Source organism: Lacerta agilis, chromosome 1 (genome assembly GCF_009819535.1).
Source record: "Lacerta agilis isolate rLacAgi1 chromosome 1, rLacAgi1.pri, whole genome shotgun sequence".
Lineage (NCBI taxonomy): Eukaryota > Metazoa > Chordata > Lepidosauria > Squamata > Lacertidae > Lacerta > Lacerta agilis.
In genome coordinates, this window is record NC_046312.1 from 88,941,762 (window position 1) to 88,958,625 (window position 16,864).

At 44.4% G+C, this 16,864-nt stretch overlaps 1 protein-coding gene and 1 long non-coding RNA gene across 2 annotated transcripts; one reads left to right on the top strand and one right to left on the bottom strand.

Moving 5' to 3' along the window:
* Window positions 1-1,167: 1,167 nt before the first annotated feature.
* On the bottom strand, window positions 1,168-4,654 carry LOC117054065. Its single transcript, XR_004427454.1, has 2 exons — window positions 4,579-4,654; window positions 1,168-1,925 (listed from the first exon to the last, which is right to left on the bottom strand). It is a non-coding gene; the product is annotated as an uncharacterized LOC117054065 (long non-coding RNA).
* Window positions 4,655-4,661: 7 nt separating this feature from the next.
* LOC117046225 lies at window positions 4,662-15,609 on the top strand. Its single transcript, XM_033148055.1, has 9 exons — window positions 4,662-4,903; window positions 5,156-5,266; window positions 6,282-6,383; window positions 6,900-7,009; window positions 9,716-9,769; window positions 10,905-10,988; window positions 12,025-12,118; window positions 12,780-12,850; window positions 13,790-15,609. Exons 3-9 carry the CDS (start codon window positions 6,310-6,312, stop codon window positions 15,403-15,405), a joined length of 2,103 nt encoding a protein of 700 aa, XP_033003946.1. The 5' UTR covers window positions 4,662-4,903; window positions 5,156-5,266; window positions 6,282-6,309; the 3' UTR covers window positions 15,406-15,609.
* The last annotated feature ends 1,255 nt before the right edge of the window (window positions 15,610-16,864 follow it).

The window sequence follows — 16,864 nt, forward strand, 5'->3', positions numbered from 1 at the left end:
AATTAGGTATAGCCAGTGCTTTTTTCGGGGGGGACGCATACCCCTAAACATTTTGTGAATCTTTGTACTTTTGTCCATTTTCTGTATTTATTTCCCCCGATTTGAACTAGAAAATGGTGATTTTCTTGAGTCAAAATGAGAGTACCCCTAAATATTTTTTTTATTTTTTAAGGGAAAAAAAGCACTGGGTATAGCACCACTGGTGGAGGAAGAGGAGTGCGGGGGGAGCGCGCCGCCCCCGGCAGCACGATCCCAGTGGGGTGCAATCGCAGCTGCTCCCCACCCACGCTGGGTGCCATGCCCCTGCAGGCGGCTTGCCCCACCCCCAGGACATGTGCCATGCCCCTGCAGGCGGAGCACCACGCCCCCAGGGCTCACTCCAGCCCCGCCCCCACCTGCTCTCCATCCCCTGGTGCCGGAGCATGAAGCTCCGCCACTGTATAGCACCACAATGCTATATTGCTATCACATTCTGCATATATTTCCTCCAGGTGAACTGCCTCTCAAATATCCAGATGTATTTATACCCTCCTCCTCTCCAGCACTTTCCCTTCCCCATTGGGATAAAAATGGTTGTGATGAGACCTCCAGGTATAGGGCAGTATAAAATAATAATAATAATAATAATAATAATAATAATAATAATAATAATAATAATAATACATTTTGAGCTGAACAGCCATGGCAATGTTGTAACCTCCATGGTCTGAACCAAATGAATTGGCATTCTACTTGCGTTTAAAAACCTTTTGTGCAGAACAGTCTAATTTTGTCTTATCAGCACTTTGTTTTTTTGGGGTGTCACTTCAGTTAGTACTTAATTCAATAGGCCACTTGTAGTCTAATCCTTCAGGCTGCATAGAATGGATTTAAGGGCTTAAGAATGTATTTATCACATTTGTACACCAAGGATGTCAGAGGTTATCCCCATTCTGTCTTCAGATCAATGTGGGGGTGGTAGGTTGGGCTGGTAGAGAGATGCTTTTTCAAAGAGCTTCATTGGCTAGGTGAGGATTTAAATTCAGGTCTCCCTGGTCCAAGACCAATGTCTTGTCCACTACTGGTGTTGGTGAATCTGTGAGAAGGCTGGTGCTGCTCAGAGATCATATTTGGCCCTTATTACATGCACTGAATCTCTTCAGAAGGAAGAAAAGACAGAAACTTCTCTTAGTCTTATTGACTGTTTATTCACTTCTTCAAAAGCAATTAGGAATTTAATCACAGTTTCTATGGATTTCTGGGGAAAATCTGTAATTAAATCTGCACAGTGCCCTTGCATGATAGGCTTAACTTTTCCACAGCAGTGCAGGAATACTTTTAGTATTCTCATATCTCTGCATTAAAATTGGCCAGGCATGCCACAAATCCAGGACCCCACATTGCTTTCCTACATAGCTGAAAATCCATTCTAACAAGCCAGAATTGGAGGTTAGCCCTCTTGATCTAATCAAAGTTGTTCTCATAATGGACAGAGATGTTCATTTCCATCATTATTTTACAGCACAGAGAGGAAAGGAAGAAAGCTCTCTCCCTCCTTGTGTGGGAAATGAGGCTGGCCTCCCTCCCAATAAAGCTGGCTTAAATCTGCCGTTAATTGAAAGCTTATCTTCTCTCTGAAAAAGGGAATGATGTTCATATAAAAACGCAATGTAATAACTTAATAGCTCTGCTGGAGGTGACTTGTACATGTGTGGGACAGATCGAGAAGGTTAAGAATTGTGGATGCTTAATTCCTGTTGGTTCAAATGTATGTCTAGGAACGAGAAGCGAAGAAAGAATATGGTCTTGCCGTCTTATTCCTGCTTGCATGGATGAGAAGAACTGTCACAATTGATCCAATGTCACTGACCCTCTCTTGGCTGTTAACGTATCAGCAGTCAAATGATGCATGAGGCAGGCATTCTCTGCTGGGCAGTTGAAGGAGGCTGGGTGCAAACGAGGCACATTGCAAAATGAGAACACAGCTTCTGTGAGACTGCTAAACGCCCCCTTTCAAGACAAGTCCTCTTCAAAATGGCGCCATTATTATGCCACAGACCACCTGCATTTTCTGTCCACAGGAGTTTTTCCTCATGACCCTTTCACGTGTGGCTGAGGGACAGGTGGAAGTGTAGCTAGAACAATCCCAAAGAATTTAAGGAGCAACATTTTCCTTGCATAGAACTTACACTCAAGTAACTCCCGCATTTTAAGCCCAGTCTCCTTCCAAATCTGATGGAAGGAGCTGGCAGTCAAAGAGTATGTGTGGGATCATTTCCTCTTCGCTAGTGCACCCAGAGAAAAGAAATGCATTGTTCCTGCCCGGTGAATTGGATTGATATTTCCTTAACATGCCATTGGACTGTAAAACGTAAAACCTGGATCCAGTCCAAAGTTCTTTCTCTTTGCTTTAGCATTTTAGGGAGCCTGAAGACAGATGGACTTGTTCATCCTAATGCTAATTCAGCAATGAAGCTGAATTCTGCATGAGAAACAGTGCTTCTTCTGCAGGTAGGGATGGTGGTTGGGGGGGGGGAATTAAATTCAGTTTGCATTTAAAGGTGAACTGACTTAATTTCTGAAACAAAGCATGAACTGGAACACAGCCATCCTTCGACATTCACACTTCTCCAAATTTTGCAATGCTGTTCTCCAGCCAAGTAATGCGTACAAAAATGCACATATATTATAGTAATTGTATCAATGTAGCAATTCTAGATGAGGCAGGGAAGGGGGCAGATAAGCACATTCTGGTCCATTTAGGATACTGTGTAGTGCTGAGGATTGCAGCCCCATGACATCCAAGAATGAACCTCTCCAATCAAGACAGCACATGCTCTCCGATTAGGGATGGGTAAACCTGTCAATTTCAGTTTCAATTTTAGTGTGCATTTCTCATTTTATACACACTTTTGTGTGCAATTTTCCACGATATACACATTTTTTCAAAGCAATTTTCCCCAATATAATGCATTTCTGTATGTTACTTGCACAGATATATGGATTTTTTAAATGTATGTTTTACTGCAGTATGTGCATTTTTGTACACAATATTTGACTGGAGAACTGAATTGCCAAATTTTGAAAAGTGAGGATTTCAATGGGTGGCTATGTATCAGTTTGTGTGTTGTTTCAGAAAGTGCAAATCAGGGAGGTTTGCCTTTAAATGCCAGTTGAACAAAATTCTCTCCCATCCTTATTCACACCTAGCTTCTGTTGTAAGCACACAAAGCCAGTTCCCCCTGTGCTTGGTCTGGGAAAGGTTATACATCTGCACAAAAAGTGGGGACTGCAGAATGAGCTCACCATTCAAACTAAGTACCTCTGTATACCTTATAGTGAGAAAGAGCCTTAAGACTGACATTTCTGAGGCAGACTCATTTCCACAACACAGCCGATTAAAATAACCGTGAATCATGATAGCTGATAGAGCAGCCTGACAGAGCTGTTATGATTTTAAATCCAGGACTGTGGATCTTTCTTTTCCCATTCTGCCCTTTTCATTTTGTTTACACTCCTTCACTTTGCAAGATAATTCTGTTCCCTCCTTGGGTATTTATATCTCAGCACTGTGTGGGCTGCTATCTTCTCCCAATCTAATAATCTCCCTGATGAGCCCTACAGCAATATTTATCTCTCCCGATCTTCTCATCATAAATCAATTGCACTTGCCTTTTTAAATCTTTTCGGTGTATGGTGCTCAATTGGTTAGCTTCCACCAGCCTTTGATTGTGGAAGCACACCTCTGAAATTGCAGATCCACAGATCTCACCAACACCCCTCCTTAGCTGTTTGGCACTTCCGCTGGCAGGTTGTTTACCTCACTGCTGCCTGGCCTTGTGATAAGGATGGGAATGCAGGTGGCACTGTGGTCTAAACCACTGAGCCTCTTGGGCTTGCCGATCAGAAGGTCAGCGGTTTGAATCCCTGCAATGGGGTGAGCTCTTGTTGCTCTGTCCCAGCTCCTGACAACCCAACAGTTTGAAAGCACGCCAGTGCAAGTAGATAACTAGGTACCACTGCAACTGGAAGGTAAATGGTGTTTCCGTGCACTCTAGCTTCCGTCACGGTGTCCTATTGCACCAGAAGCAGATTAGTCATGCTGGCCACATGACCCGGAAAGCTGTCTGTGGACAGACGCTGGCTCCCTTGGCCTGAAGTGAGATGAACACTGCAACCCCATAGTTGCCTTTGACTGGACTTAACCACCCAGGGGTCCTTTACCTTTTTTACCTAGTGATAAGGCAAACTGGATAATCCCATGCTGTCAAGGCAGCAAGGATCAAGCTAGCTGGGCAAGTGCTGGGCTAGCTTTAAAACAAGAGCAAGGAGGGTACCATGAAGGGGCAAGGGGTTGTTTAACTCCCCTCACCAGTGCATTTCCCTACCAGCTTCCTCCGGTTGTTGCCCTGTAGATGGGATGCACTGATGTGTGTTTGCAACAGGCCACAAGGTGAAACTGCCGCTTGACCATTGTCTCTTGCAAGTTACCGTACTCTACCCCCCATGCTGCTTAGTAGTGAGCAGTTTCCAGGCCTGCATCTGCCCCTGAATACCTGGATTTGCACATTAGAGATTAGGTTGATAAGACGGGTCTACCTTTTGTTGCTCTTGGAACACTGCCTGCAAGGGACTGGTTTGAAGAAGTGTGGTTCCATTGCCTGTGTGTGACATCACTTCTCTTGTTCTTCTGGCGGAATTCTGACTTACCTTAGCAGAAGCTTTCGTTCCATGGACTGTTGGAGAACAATAACCTCCACTGCCTCCAACTTCTGTGCCCTCCTCTGACACCCAGCAAGCTAATATACCTTTAAAAAACATTGGTTTGGTTTTGGAGAAAGAGATTCCCACCCCTACCCCTCGCATCTCTCAGCAGAACAATTTGGCTTAATAATTAATAGATTGATCACTCTTGGCAGCAAAGGTAACGACCATGGTCAAACTATATGGATAATGGTACCCATGTAATAAAAACGTGTTGTTGTTGTTTTTCAATGGCAATCGGCTTTAACAAGAAACTGAAAAGACTACTTTGTTGATGCTGAGACAAATCTCTTAAACAGTGACGCAGCGTGATGGAGCTAGTTAATGTTATAGCACATGATTGTCTTTACTTTCTGCAATCAGCGTTTTATTCACAATTTTACAATAGGTGTAAATTTTTATCACTCGTTAGGCAAGCAGAAGAATGAACTGAACCTCAAGAAAAATCACTTAAGAATTGGCTACAGTGATATAACAGAGCAATAACTGATCCAAGACCAACCATCTAGTGGGAGAAGAAAAAGTAAGTGACATATAAAATGCTAAAAGGTCAGATTTCTTCTTTCTTTCTTTTTTTAAGAAAGAAAGGAATCCACAAACAGGAACATATTGTACCATGTCAACAGAATGGCTGTGAGCTGAGCTTCAGAAAAATGAAGGTTCATTATAAAAGCTTTAGAAGTGAAAAATAAAATGTTACATTCTGGATCTTCTTTGTAGGCTGTGAGGGGGTGGGAAGAAGCCCATGACAGGAGCAACAGGAAATAAGAAGTCTAATTAAGTATCAGTCTTGCTATGTGAATGATAGAAGCAGAGGGAATTAGGCCTGGAATTTTGCTATGATGGACAGATTATGTGACCAGGAAAATGAAATACTAAACATATTGAATCAACTGGACAGATTATAATAAATTTAAGCATGCTTTACTTAAGAATTAGCACTATTAAGCTCAGTTGGAATTACATTCAACTAAACCTAATTTGCAGGGGATAGTTGCATATTAGCTGACATTTCTTTTCTTAATTAAACATGGTTGATTACCTGCAGAATATGGCTTTGTTTTGTGGAGATTTGAGGCTGTAGCAGGAGTTTCATTGTGGAGTGAGAACCCCCACCCACAATGTCTCAGATAAAATGTGATTACGTCTTAGGAGCACCTATATTTACAGCTCATACTCAATGCACTGAATAACAGATAGACCTATGCACTACATATGCAGTCAAAGCAAAACACATCAACTTGGTTGCTTTTTTTTTAAAAAAAAAGGAGAGGGAGCTGCTCTCTGATTGGGTACGGCGTAATGATGCCATGTTGTGCAGTGGTGTTGAGTCGCAATTCATGAAGGATGGGGAAACGCAACTGGGAGAGCTGGTGGAACTGGGAGTCATGGCAACAACACCAAATTGGAATGTGAGATCTTCTGCCCCTGAACACATTCTGCCTCTGCTTACCTCAAGGCAACCCAAGGCTTCTGTACTCCCATTGTATTTTCAGAAAGAGAAATCACCCTCACATCTGGCTGCTCTTCTTCCTCAGCTTCCCAGCTGGCCTTTGCATTGGACGGATGGACATCATGGTGGATTACTACAAAATCCTGGATGTTCCCCAAAGTGCCTCTTTGAGTGATATTAAAAGAGCGTAAGAGAAATCCTTCCTTGGGGTGCCCCTTTTCCTACAACCGTGTAATCTTAACCTTTCCTCATGTTGCTTCTCTGTCAACATTTACCAGCAGGGCCTGATATTAAGTGACTTAATATCAGGAAAGGTGCCATAGTTCGGAAGCAGAGCACCTGCCTTGCATTTAGAAGGCCCCGTGTTTAATTCCTGGCATCTCCAGGTAGTGCTGGGCAAGAACTCGGTCTGAAACTCTCAAGAGTTTCTGTAGATAAATACTGAGCCAGATGGACCAATGATCTGACTCAGTATAAGGCAGGTTCCTATGTTGTTAACTTGGCTTCCTCCGTGGACTATTGAAATCCAGTTGCAAGCTATTGCCTCATTATCACCATGATAAGTCATGGTCTGAGAAACTGTCCAGAATAATGGTACTGGAAGATGGTCACTAGCCTATTTGGGTGGTTCTCACCATTATCATGGTGGATTGTTCTAGGATGGATAGCCACTAATATCTGTTGCATCTTGTAAACTGTGCAGGTACAGGAGTAAAGTGCTCAGATGGCACCCAGATAAAAATCCAGATAACAGGGCAGAAGCTGAACAGAAGTTCAAGGAGGTTGTGGAAGCCTACAAAGTCCTTTCAGACAGTAAGGCACCCAGTTTCTCTTCAGTGCTCTTTTTCTTCCTCTCTCCGATAGAACATTCACAGTTACAACAGCTAATTTATTTTTGACTGATTAATCCAAAATAAAAACATAATGAACATGGATTAAACTTTGTCAACTGCTCTAGAATGTAAATAAATGAACAAATAAAAATAGTAACACTCCATTCTTTAGGCAGCGACGCAAGGTTGCATAAGTAATTCCAAACTTACTTCCTTCATCTTTTTGTTTGCACAGTCGGAATTGTTAACACATTTTCTCCCAATCCTTCAATGTACATACAAGACCATTCCCACATTTGACCTTTGTTTTCTTCCACTCTAGTTTAAGCTGCTTAATCTAATCTCCGTTTGCAATTATCTTTGGAAGGATGGAAGTTCAACCTTCTACCTTGCTGACAGAATGATTTATTTTTCTAAAAAAAAAGGCTTGGATATGGAGAAACTAACTATGATTGGAACTAAACTTTACAAGAAATATGGATCTGCCAGCACTCTGTCCTCCTTTATCTCCAATTCCTAGTAAGATATATGTGCTGGCCCCAGGGGTGCCCATCCCAGAGGACACCAGGTGGGAAGACCAGAAACTCACCCGGGGGCATGGTCAGCAGTCCCAGACAACAGCAGTAGGTCCAGCGAGGCAAACAAGTCCAGGGACGGGGCAGCAGCAGGGTCAGGTCCATGGGTCTAGCCAGGTAGTCAGATGTCAGGAACATGCCGGGGGTTCATCCACAAAGCAGGGTCAAAATCCAGTCCAAGGTTCAGGAGTCCAACAGGGGGTTAGTCCGGCAAGGAGCAAGGCAGGAAGCAGGGCAAGGTACAGGTCAGGAACAGGCACGAGGTCACAGGCAGGCACACGTTAGCAACTATGTTGCTCACGCAATTTGGGGCTGGGGCTGGCCGGCTTTTATCTGCCCTGGGGCATAGGGTGGCCCCGATCCTCCGGTGACTCGCTCTCTTTCTGGCCTGGAGGCGAGCACTCCTCCTGCAGGAACTTGGTTCCCTTCACCTCTCTGCCCTGAGCCTCCGCAGCTCAGGAGAGGCTGGTGGGTTACTGGACCCAGGGGCAGCCTCAGCTTCCCCTGTCCTCCATCACATCAGGTGCTAGAGCAGACTCACCTGAGATCCAGCACAGGAGAGGACCCTTCAGGCTCAAGCCCTAGCCCTGGCTCAGCTGTTTCTGGAGGCGAGGAATCCTGCGCAGGCTGGGATACCTCAGGTTCAGCACCCGAGTCCGATTCCCAGGCCATCACAATATATAATAATAATACAGTTTGGACTGTGGGTCAAATTAGACTCAGCAGGAATCTCAATTTGGGCTTGTAAGGTTCTCTGTTGGTTGCTCATGAGTAAGCAGGCAAAACTCCGAGTTTCCTTTAAGAGTTTTATTGTGCAAACTATGTACAGTGCAGAGCTAATAAGTTCATGTCTGTATCAAGCATCGTCAGAATCCGAGAATGGCCCCTTCCGGTTCTGACCCCAACAAAAGAGCTTCGGTATACAGAAACCCCTCCTCCCAACCTTTCGTTTCACTCCTCGACGCCTTTGGGGCGGTGGAAGCTGCATGTCTCTTTCCTCGCCCCTTGAGCGAGAGGAGTGCGAGGGCTTTTCAGCATCCTCAGAGCCTTCTCCCTCCATACCCTGAAAAGCCTGCCCCTCCCCGCTCGAAGCCTCGCTGCTCCCTCGGCTGCCAGAGGAGGTGCTGCTGGCCAGGCGGGACCGGGGCTCTCTGTAGCATCCCGAGAGCCCTTCCACCACCTTGCGCTGCGCCGGGGACAGTTCCCTGACAGGACTGTAAGGCTGTTTCCCCCAAACAACACCCAACATCATTTGCAACATCAGGTGTGGGGCATGTAAATACGTGGTTGCAAAGAAACAATAAGGAGTTTTAATCACACTCTTGATTGTTCCTTGGCAAGCGGAGCTCACTAACAGCAAAGCCTTTTGAAGCTGGTATGGTTTGGAGTCAAACTGCACTTGTAACTGGACATTTTATTTTGTAGGCATGGTTTGAATCCAAACCATGCCTGCAAAAGGGCAACGTGGGGCTCACTGTCAATATCTATCAGCTGATCAGCACTGACAGCAGGCCCCTCTGAAGTTGTCACCTGACATCATAATAAGACGATTAACAATTGGGCGGCTCTGCCCAACTGTCAAAGTGGCCTGGAGGTGGCAGTGGAAGTCACATTCTTGTCCAGCAGTTGGAAAAGATACCACACTCCATCATGCGCTGTGCATCTCCCCATTGTCAAAATGATACTACATTCTTCACATACACTTCCCAACCATGCTTTCCCCAGGGATGTTCACCTGGAGCCTTCATTGTATATTTTGGCAACAGGCAAAATATCCTCTTCTCCCAGGTCTTTGTTTAATTAGCCAGTTATGGCCTTTTAAACTGTTTTTGTTTCTTACTATGTTATGTATTTTTGTGTTTTTATAATGTAAACTGCCCTGTGAGCCTCGAATGAAGGGTGGCATAGAAATGGAGAGAACTGGGGTCCAGAGACAGCGAGCGGCTTGTCTAATAGCCACTGAGCTGGATTTATGGATGTGGTGTGGTTTGAACCAGGGGCTTCTTGGTCTCTTTAACATGATGCAGAACAGCAGCAATAAAACTGGAAAACTCAAAGCTAGAGATGAAGAGGCAGCTTGAAATTTCCTTCCACTTTTACTTCTATTCCAGGAAGCACACGTAACCAGTATGATGGGAGCAGCACAGAGGCTTTCAAGGAAACAAGTGAGTAGTCCAGAGAAGAGGCCAAGGGCCTCGTCCCAACCTCTGATTAAGCCCAGTAACATCTCTAAGGCTTAGTGGGACTTACCAACCTGTCCGCTTCAGTTCCTCTTGGATTCACATTTTTCCAGCCTTTCACCACATTTCCACATCAGTTTGCATTTTTTTTTCTTGAAGCCCACATATTTTTGCGTTCATTTTTCCTAAAGTGCATGATTTTTGCATGTGACATTGCATCCACTCTATCCAGTTTTTCAAGCAATTTCCTCTAGCGTGATGAATTTTGGAACATGATTTTCACGAATATATGTACACTTTTTTGTACACTTATTTTGCTGGAAAATGGTGTTGCAAAATTCAGAGGGGTGTGACTTTTGAAAGATAGCTGCGTTTCGCTTTGTGTATTGGATATGCAAATCAGGTAGGTTTGCATTGAAATGCTAAGCAAACAAATTTCTCCCTTCATTCCTAACAGGACATTAATGGTTCTCTTTAGCACTGGGCTCAGGAGAGCAACTGAATACTCTTTGCAGCTGTTTCACCCACTTTTTTAAAAGATTGCTCCAGCAATCTTTAAAGGGGTGGGAGAAACTGCTGCAAAGAGCATTCAGCCCTCTCCTGTACTCAGACAGGATTGTGGGGACCACAAAGGAATTCAATGGGTGTGTGGAGCAACTCACCTGTCAAACATGTGATGCCATAGTAGTGTTGTGACTGCCAGGTGGATTTTCTCACCACCTGCAGAGCCCAAAAGGTTCCCCACCTCAAGAGCTATGAATGGTTTTCAAAAGTCTTCTTCACCCATATGTGTAGATCCAGAATCTAATTATGTTTCCTTACGCACAAAGAAGCATGCTGCTGGTTGAAAATAGCTACTATAATACATGTAGGTTGACTGTATCTAGGGGTTCCATGACTGCTGCAGCCAGGTGGATTGGAAAGCAACTTGGAGCAAATAACTAGTTCTGCCTCCAAGGAGAGATTCTTTCCTTAATCCTCACATACATCCTTGAAGGAGAAGATGCAACAACTTTGGTGATGTTGTAACAGCTTGTTTTTATTTTTCAAAACCATGTTATTTACATATCCCTTTCAAACAGCACAGCATTTGGAATTGTTTCCCTTTCTCTCTCCTTAGAGAGACCTGAGGATGAGAAGCACCTGTCTGTGTTTGATCACAATGGCACCAAAATATTCTTCACAAAACAACGTTCTTCTTCAGGTAACCTTTACATCCTTTCTGGAAAACTGCTCTGCTGTGAAGCCTGTTGGATGCCACAGCTGTTAGCTTAGGACCGCTAATGCAAGTACCCAGGGCTTTTTCTTACCAGCCGGAACTTGCTGGAACTCAGTTCCGGCACGTCTCAGGTGGGTTCCATTACCATGATAAGAGAACAAGGGAGGCAATCATGGTGAGTTCTGGCACCTCTTTTTCTAGAAAAATAGCACTGCAGGTATTACATACTTGTGGCGAGGCTTCTGTTTGTGGCACCGTATTCTGATACAAAGAAAGAGAAAGAAATAGCCAGATTTTAAGGATTTAACCAAACTAAGAATACAGACGGACCAGGCATAAAGCTATGCTGTAGAAAGAGAGCAGAAGAGCAATGGCCTTTTTTGTATCCTAAGGAAAATATTATTTGGAAGGGTGTGTTGATCATCATCATTTCTCTTTCTCTCAGCCTATTTCTGGTTTCAGTATTTCAGTCCCACTTGTCCTTCTGGTGTTTTGTGCCAGAATGGCGACTAAACAGCAGCATAAGACTTCTGCTGTTGTTACCAGCAACCCTTCCTCCCATTGCCCGTGTTATCAGAAAAATCACTAAAGCTGATGTAAAAGCCTGCTGGGGCGGAAGCTGCTGTGGAAGTGATTTGATCATTAGGGGGCAAGTTCAATAGCTCCAGAGGTCCTTTTCAATCTTATAACTAGTGTCGCTGAGGTAATTGACGAGAGCAAGTGTAGCCAATATGATGACCTCCTGATGTTTTGGGAATCAAACCTGCATCACCACCAGGCAGCATTGCTATGATTACAGCAACTTCTGGAGGGCACTATGTTGGCTACCCCTGACCAGAGCATCTTACAAGAGAGGGTGAAAGATGAATTACAGTGTGCTTGTTGTGTGTGTGTATGTGTGTGTGTGTGTGTGTGTGTGTGAGAGAGAGAGAGAGAGAGAGAGAGAGAGAGAGAGAGAGAGAGAGTTAGTTGTGGTCTGGATACACTTCATAATGAGTATGTGGCAACCTGTGTGTTTCAGATTTTTCTGTATCCTTCTTCAGTGCTCCTAAAAGGTTCCATCACTTTTCTATCATGACTGCCTTCATGAATGGCAAAAAAATCACAACCAAAAGGTAAGGGGGGGAGGGAGGGAACATCTTTGTAGGAATCTTCTCCTTAAGTCTTGATTCTCCTGGCTGCATACTTTTGTGTGTTTGCAACGTGCAAGCATGTCCAAAAGCAAAATGCCTCTGAAATACCAGTTGCTGGGAATTACAGGTGTGCACTCATGTCCAGCTTGCAGACTTCCCACAGACATTTGTTTGACCACTGTGAGAACAGGATGCTGGACAAGATGGGCCATTGGCCTGAACCAGCAAACTTGTTTTATGTTCCTAACTCCTGGCTCCAGGGTTATGTAATGTATCTGTGTTTTGCTTGGAGCCCTTAGGGTAGCAAGCAAGAAATGTGTCTGACTCTCTCAGGTGTACAGGATGTGAGGGGGTATCTGTACGTCTTTAGAGGAAAGAGGTATGTGAGTGAGTTTAACAGTCATATGTCTGCCTTACAGAATTTGTGAGGAAACTTTTATTAGATGAATATTTGAGACAACAGTGACTTGACAGGCAGATTCCTACACACATACAGGAGCAAATAAAGTTCTCACATGCACATAGGGATATATCCAATTGAGTGTTTGAACAAGGAGGCTATAATATGGAGTCTTCTCTTGTTCCTAAAGCATCATCTGTCCCTTGTTTGGTCGGGTAACTATGTGACATTTCTCCCCTGCAGACATCTCGAGAATGAAAGCAAGTACTTGGAAGTTGAAGAGGACGGGAAGACGGTATCTATCCATGTTAATGGTAAATTTGAGTGGGCTGTATTATGCCTTGTAACAGGTGTTGAATGCTTACCTCAGTGTGTATAGGGCACCACTGAGGAGCCTGATTTTCAGAAAGCATGCTTTCCCTGTTGAAAATTGAGACACCCAGAAAATTCTGACTCAGGGTTTTTTTTGTTTCCTTTTGTTTGAAAACCACCTTATTCTCTCACAGCTCATTAGGCAAACAAAACAAAACAAAACAACAACCCAATAAGAAAACATGTTCTTTGTCCTGTGAATTATAGGTAAGGATGATTAGCTCTGCAAGCAAACAAATGACTGAACAAATGAATGAATGAATAAAGGTGCAGGATTTATGCCAAATATAGTCAAATCTGGAATAAACAATGGAAAAGACATGGACAAATTAAAAATATAATAAATCAAAGATAAGGCAACAAGATCAAAGGGCAGGGCAGGTGTGTGTGTGTGTGTGTGTGTGTGTGTGTGTACAGCCCTACTATATATCAACTTTGTCTCTCATTCAGTGGCCAACACCATTAACAATTCTCTATTCTCAACATACCCTTAATGCAAATAGGATATAAGGGTGACAAAAAGGATTGGATCTAGACTTAGTCGTGCTTAGAGCAGACCCACAGAAATCTCAAGTTGATTGTGACTATCTTAAGTTGCACAGATTTCTGTGGTTCTGCTCTAAGGATTATGAAGTCTGAATGCAACAGAATGTAACAGAATAGTTAACATTATTGTCAGTGAGTAATCAGAATTCTGGTTGTTTACATGCTCTCCAAATTTCATTCTATGAGAGAAACATAAACCATGCCCTGAAAATGTGTGATAATTTTTAATCATGCTGGACATGGAAAGAGTGTGTTAATGCAGATCCTAGGCTTATTTCTGTAGCTCCATCGCTGAAACAGACCTCCAGTTGACCATTCTATTCTGGCTCTTGCAGGCATACCTGTTTACGATAGAGAAATTCACACAAACAAATGGGATTACAGGTTGAACAGGGGCCACTATTACCCAGAAAAGAATCAGTTTTGGACATGTGAAAGGCGTCAATGGGCAGAAGGCTGGCGGCGCTGGGCAAGCCAATGGCGAAACTGGGCAGAAGAGTGTCGAGACTGGGCTGAAGGAAACCAACACGAGAAAGACAAGTGCTTTTCTGGGGCTAATGCTGGTCCAAAGGCTAGTGAGGAACATCTCAGGTCAGACAGGGGTTGTCCTAGGCCAGGGGAAGGGAAATGTGATCTGAAACAGGGACTATTTCACCCAGAAGTGGAACACTCCAAGTCAGATAAAGGGTATTTTGTGTTTCCCAAGCCAGGTGAGAATTCTGGACTGGACGAAGGGCACCTCAAGGCAAACAAGAGGCAACAGAGAGTGGACGAGGGGCACCCCCCATCAGATAAGAACAACCCAGGAGTTGTTAGGCTGGGGGAGGGACATGCAGATCAGGATGAGGGGCATGCCACAAGGAAAAAAGAGCAGCCCAGGCCAGATAAGGGGTCCCTCAGTCACAAGAAACCAGAACCTTTGTGTAATGAATCAGCTACGAAGCGCAAGGTGTTTTCTGAACACAACCCTCAGGCTGGGAATAGGAAGCATCATGCTGGGAAACAGAAGCAACAGGCAGAAAGAAGCAACCCACGTGCTGTGAAAAGTGAAAAGCTGCTCAGAAAGAATGAGCAGAAGGATGAAAAGCCAGAGTCCAAAGGTGAGAAGCACAGGCTTACTTTAGAGTCTGAACCAGGGAAGGGAACAGAGTTCAATGGTATGAAGGGAAAGGCTTGTGCTGATACTGAAGTGGCTCCTCAAACAAATCTGACTTCCTCTGGTGGCAAAGTGCTGCCACTGAAAAGGAAAGAGCCCCAGATTCGGGCAAGAAAGCCATATGGCAAGAGGAGCAAGTCTCAAGCTGGAAGGAGGTCATCGCACCGTGGTAGAAGCAAGTCCCGGGCAGGGAAGAATAGGGTGCCTGATGGACAAAGTAAGGGAGAGCCTGAAGGGAACAGCTCATCTAAAGGACTCCATGGAGAACAGCCTGAGGGCAACAACTTAGCTAAAGAACCCGTTAAAGGAAAGCCTGGGGTGAACAACCCAGTTGAAGGACACAATTTGGGAGAGCCTAAGGAGAATGACTCATCTAATGTACCCAATAAAGGAGAGCCTGGGAGGAACGACTCAGTTGAAGGACGCAGTTTAGGAGAGCCTGAGGGGAATGGCTCAGCTAATGGAAGCAGGGAGGTGCCTCCTGAGGGGAAGCAGACACATGCAGATTCTAAGACTGCACTGCAAGGTCGGAAAAAGGGACCTCTATCAGCTCTCCTGGGGGGTGACATTTCTCTCCCAACAAAACACAGACTTCTCAGAAGAACGGCACAATGTCGCCTCTTATCTGAAATCCAGGGTGAAAAGCATCAGTACATATCTGAAACGAGCCAGTTCATCAGCATGAATGGCCAACGGAGAAGGAGACTGACTAAACGCCCTCAGTCTGGTACACAACTTCCAAATATTGAAGGCCAGAAACTTGGAGCGAATCAGTTCCCAAATGTGATTCATTGACCAGGGGCATGATCAAGCTAGCTGGCACACATGTAAGCTCACCGTCTTGCTCACTGATTTGTGATCACCTCTGACTTCGGTGTTCACACCAGGCAGTACAGGGCCCCACATTTGCTGGGCTGCAATAGGAAGCAGAGTTTCCAGAGATTGTGGCCGGTAAGGGAGGTGTGTTTTTCAATAAAGGCAGTAATGTAACTCTCACAATTTCTTAGTATGTGCTTATTATTCGGTAAGAAACAGGATATATACTCAGGAGATGCCGAGCTAGCTCTAGATTTATAAATTCCACATGAACCTGATTTCCCCCATAATCAGGATAGATTTTGGTTTGCTTAGCATCAGCTCACTTTTAATTCACCTGTGTTTCTATCTATGTTTGTAGATTACAGGATAGGCAAGTACACAGAGATGGGCCTTGCAAGTTGCAATTTGGGACCTGATATTGCCTAGGCTTTCTTAACCATGGAGGAAATACATAGCATTTCCAGCCCTAATCCATAAAGCGGGGGGGGGGGGGGGAGGCTGAGGTCCAACTCCGAGGGCCTTCTAGTGGTTCCCTCACTGAGAAGGCACAGGGCCTTCTCAGTAGCGGTGCCTGCCCTGTGGAACACCCTCTCACCAGATGTCAAAAAGATAAATAACTATATGACTTTTAGAATATGTCTGAAGGCAGCCCTCTATAGGGAAGTTTTTTTTAAAAAAAAAAGTTTTATGTTTTATTGTGTTTTTATATTTTGCTGGAAGCCTCCCAGAGTGGCTGGGGCAACCCAGTCAGATGGGCAGCATATAAGTACTACTACTAATAGTGCTATTAGTTATGTTGAGGGCCATGTTCCCTCAGGGATAATCCATTGGAGGCCACATGCAGCCAGTAGGCTGGACCATCGTCAAAGGGAGCCATTATAACAATTTCTCTGCTACATTTGTATTAGGCAGAGCCCCAAGTGTGCATGTACGCTGCCTTGGTTGGGTTCCATGAAAGAAGAAGGGTGGTGGAGGAAGAAAATGAAATAAAATGAACAAAGTGGGCAGAGGCAGAATCAAATCTCTCTCAATGTTTCTCTCCACTCTGTACATTTTGGCCCTTGCCCATTCCACCCCTCTCCATTAACATAGGCCAGAATGGATTGCTTGTGAAGGGTTTCTTCCCTTCCATCGCTTCATCTCTTTTGGCTGTGTAATTTTCTTCTCCCTTACCTGCCCTTCTTCACTTTCTCTGGGCCCCACAATGCTCCATGGCTTTCAGCAACACATGAGACAGCAGTGCTAGCATTATAACCAGTAAGACTAACACAATAAACCCCACATCTCAATGCAGCCATAGATGCAATGCCTTTACCTGATGCAATATTAGCATCTCAGGGGAAATATACAAAGGTAGCCATTGTAACAATTTCTCTGTGACATTTGTGTTAGGCAAATGTGAATGTGATTCCTCTGGTGTTTGTTGCTCCCGTGT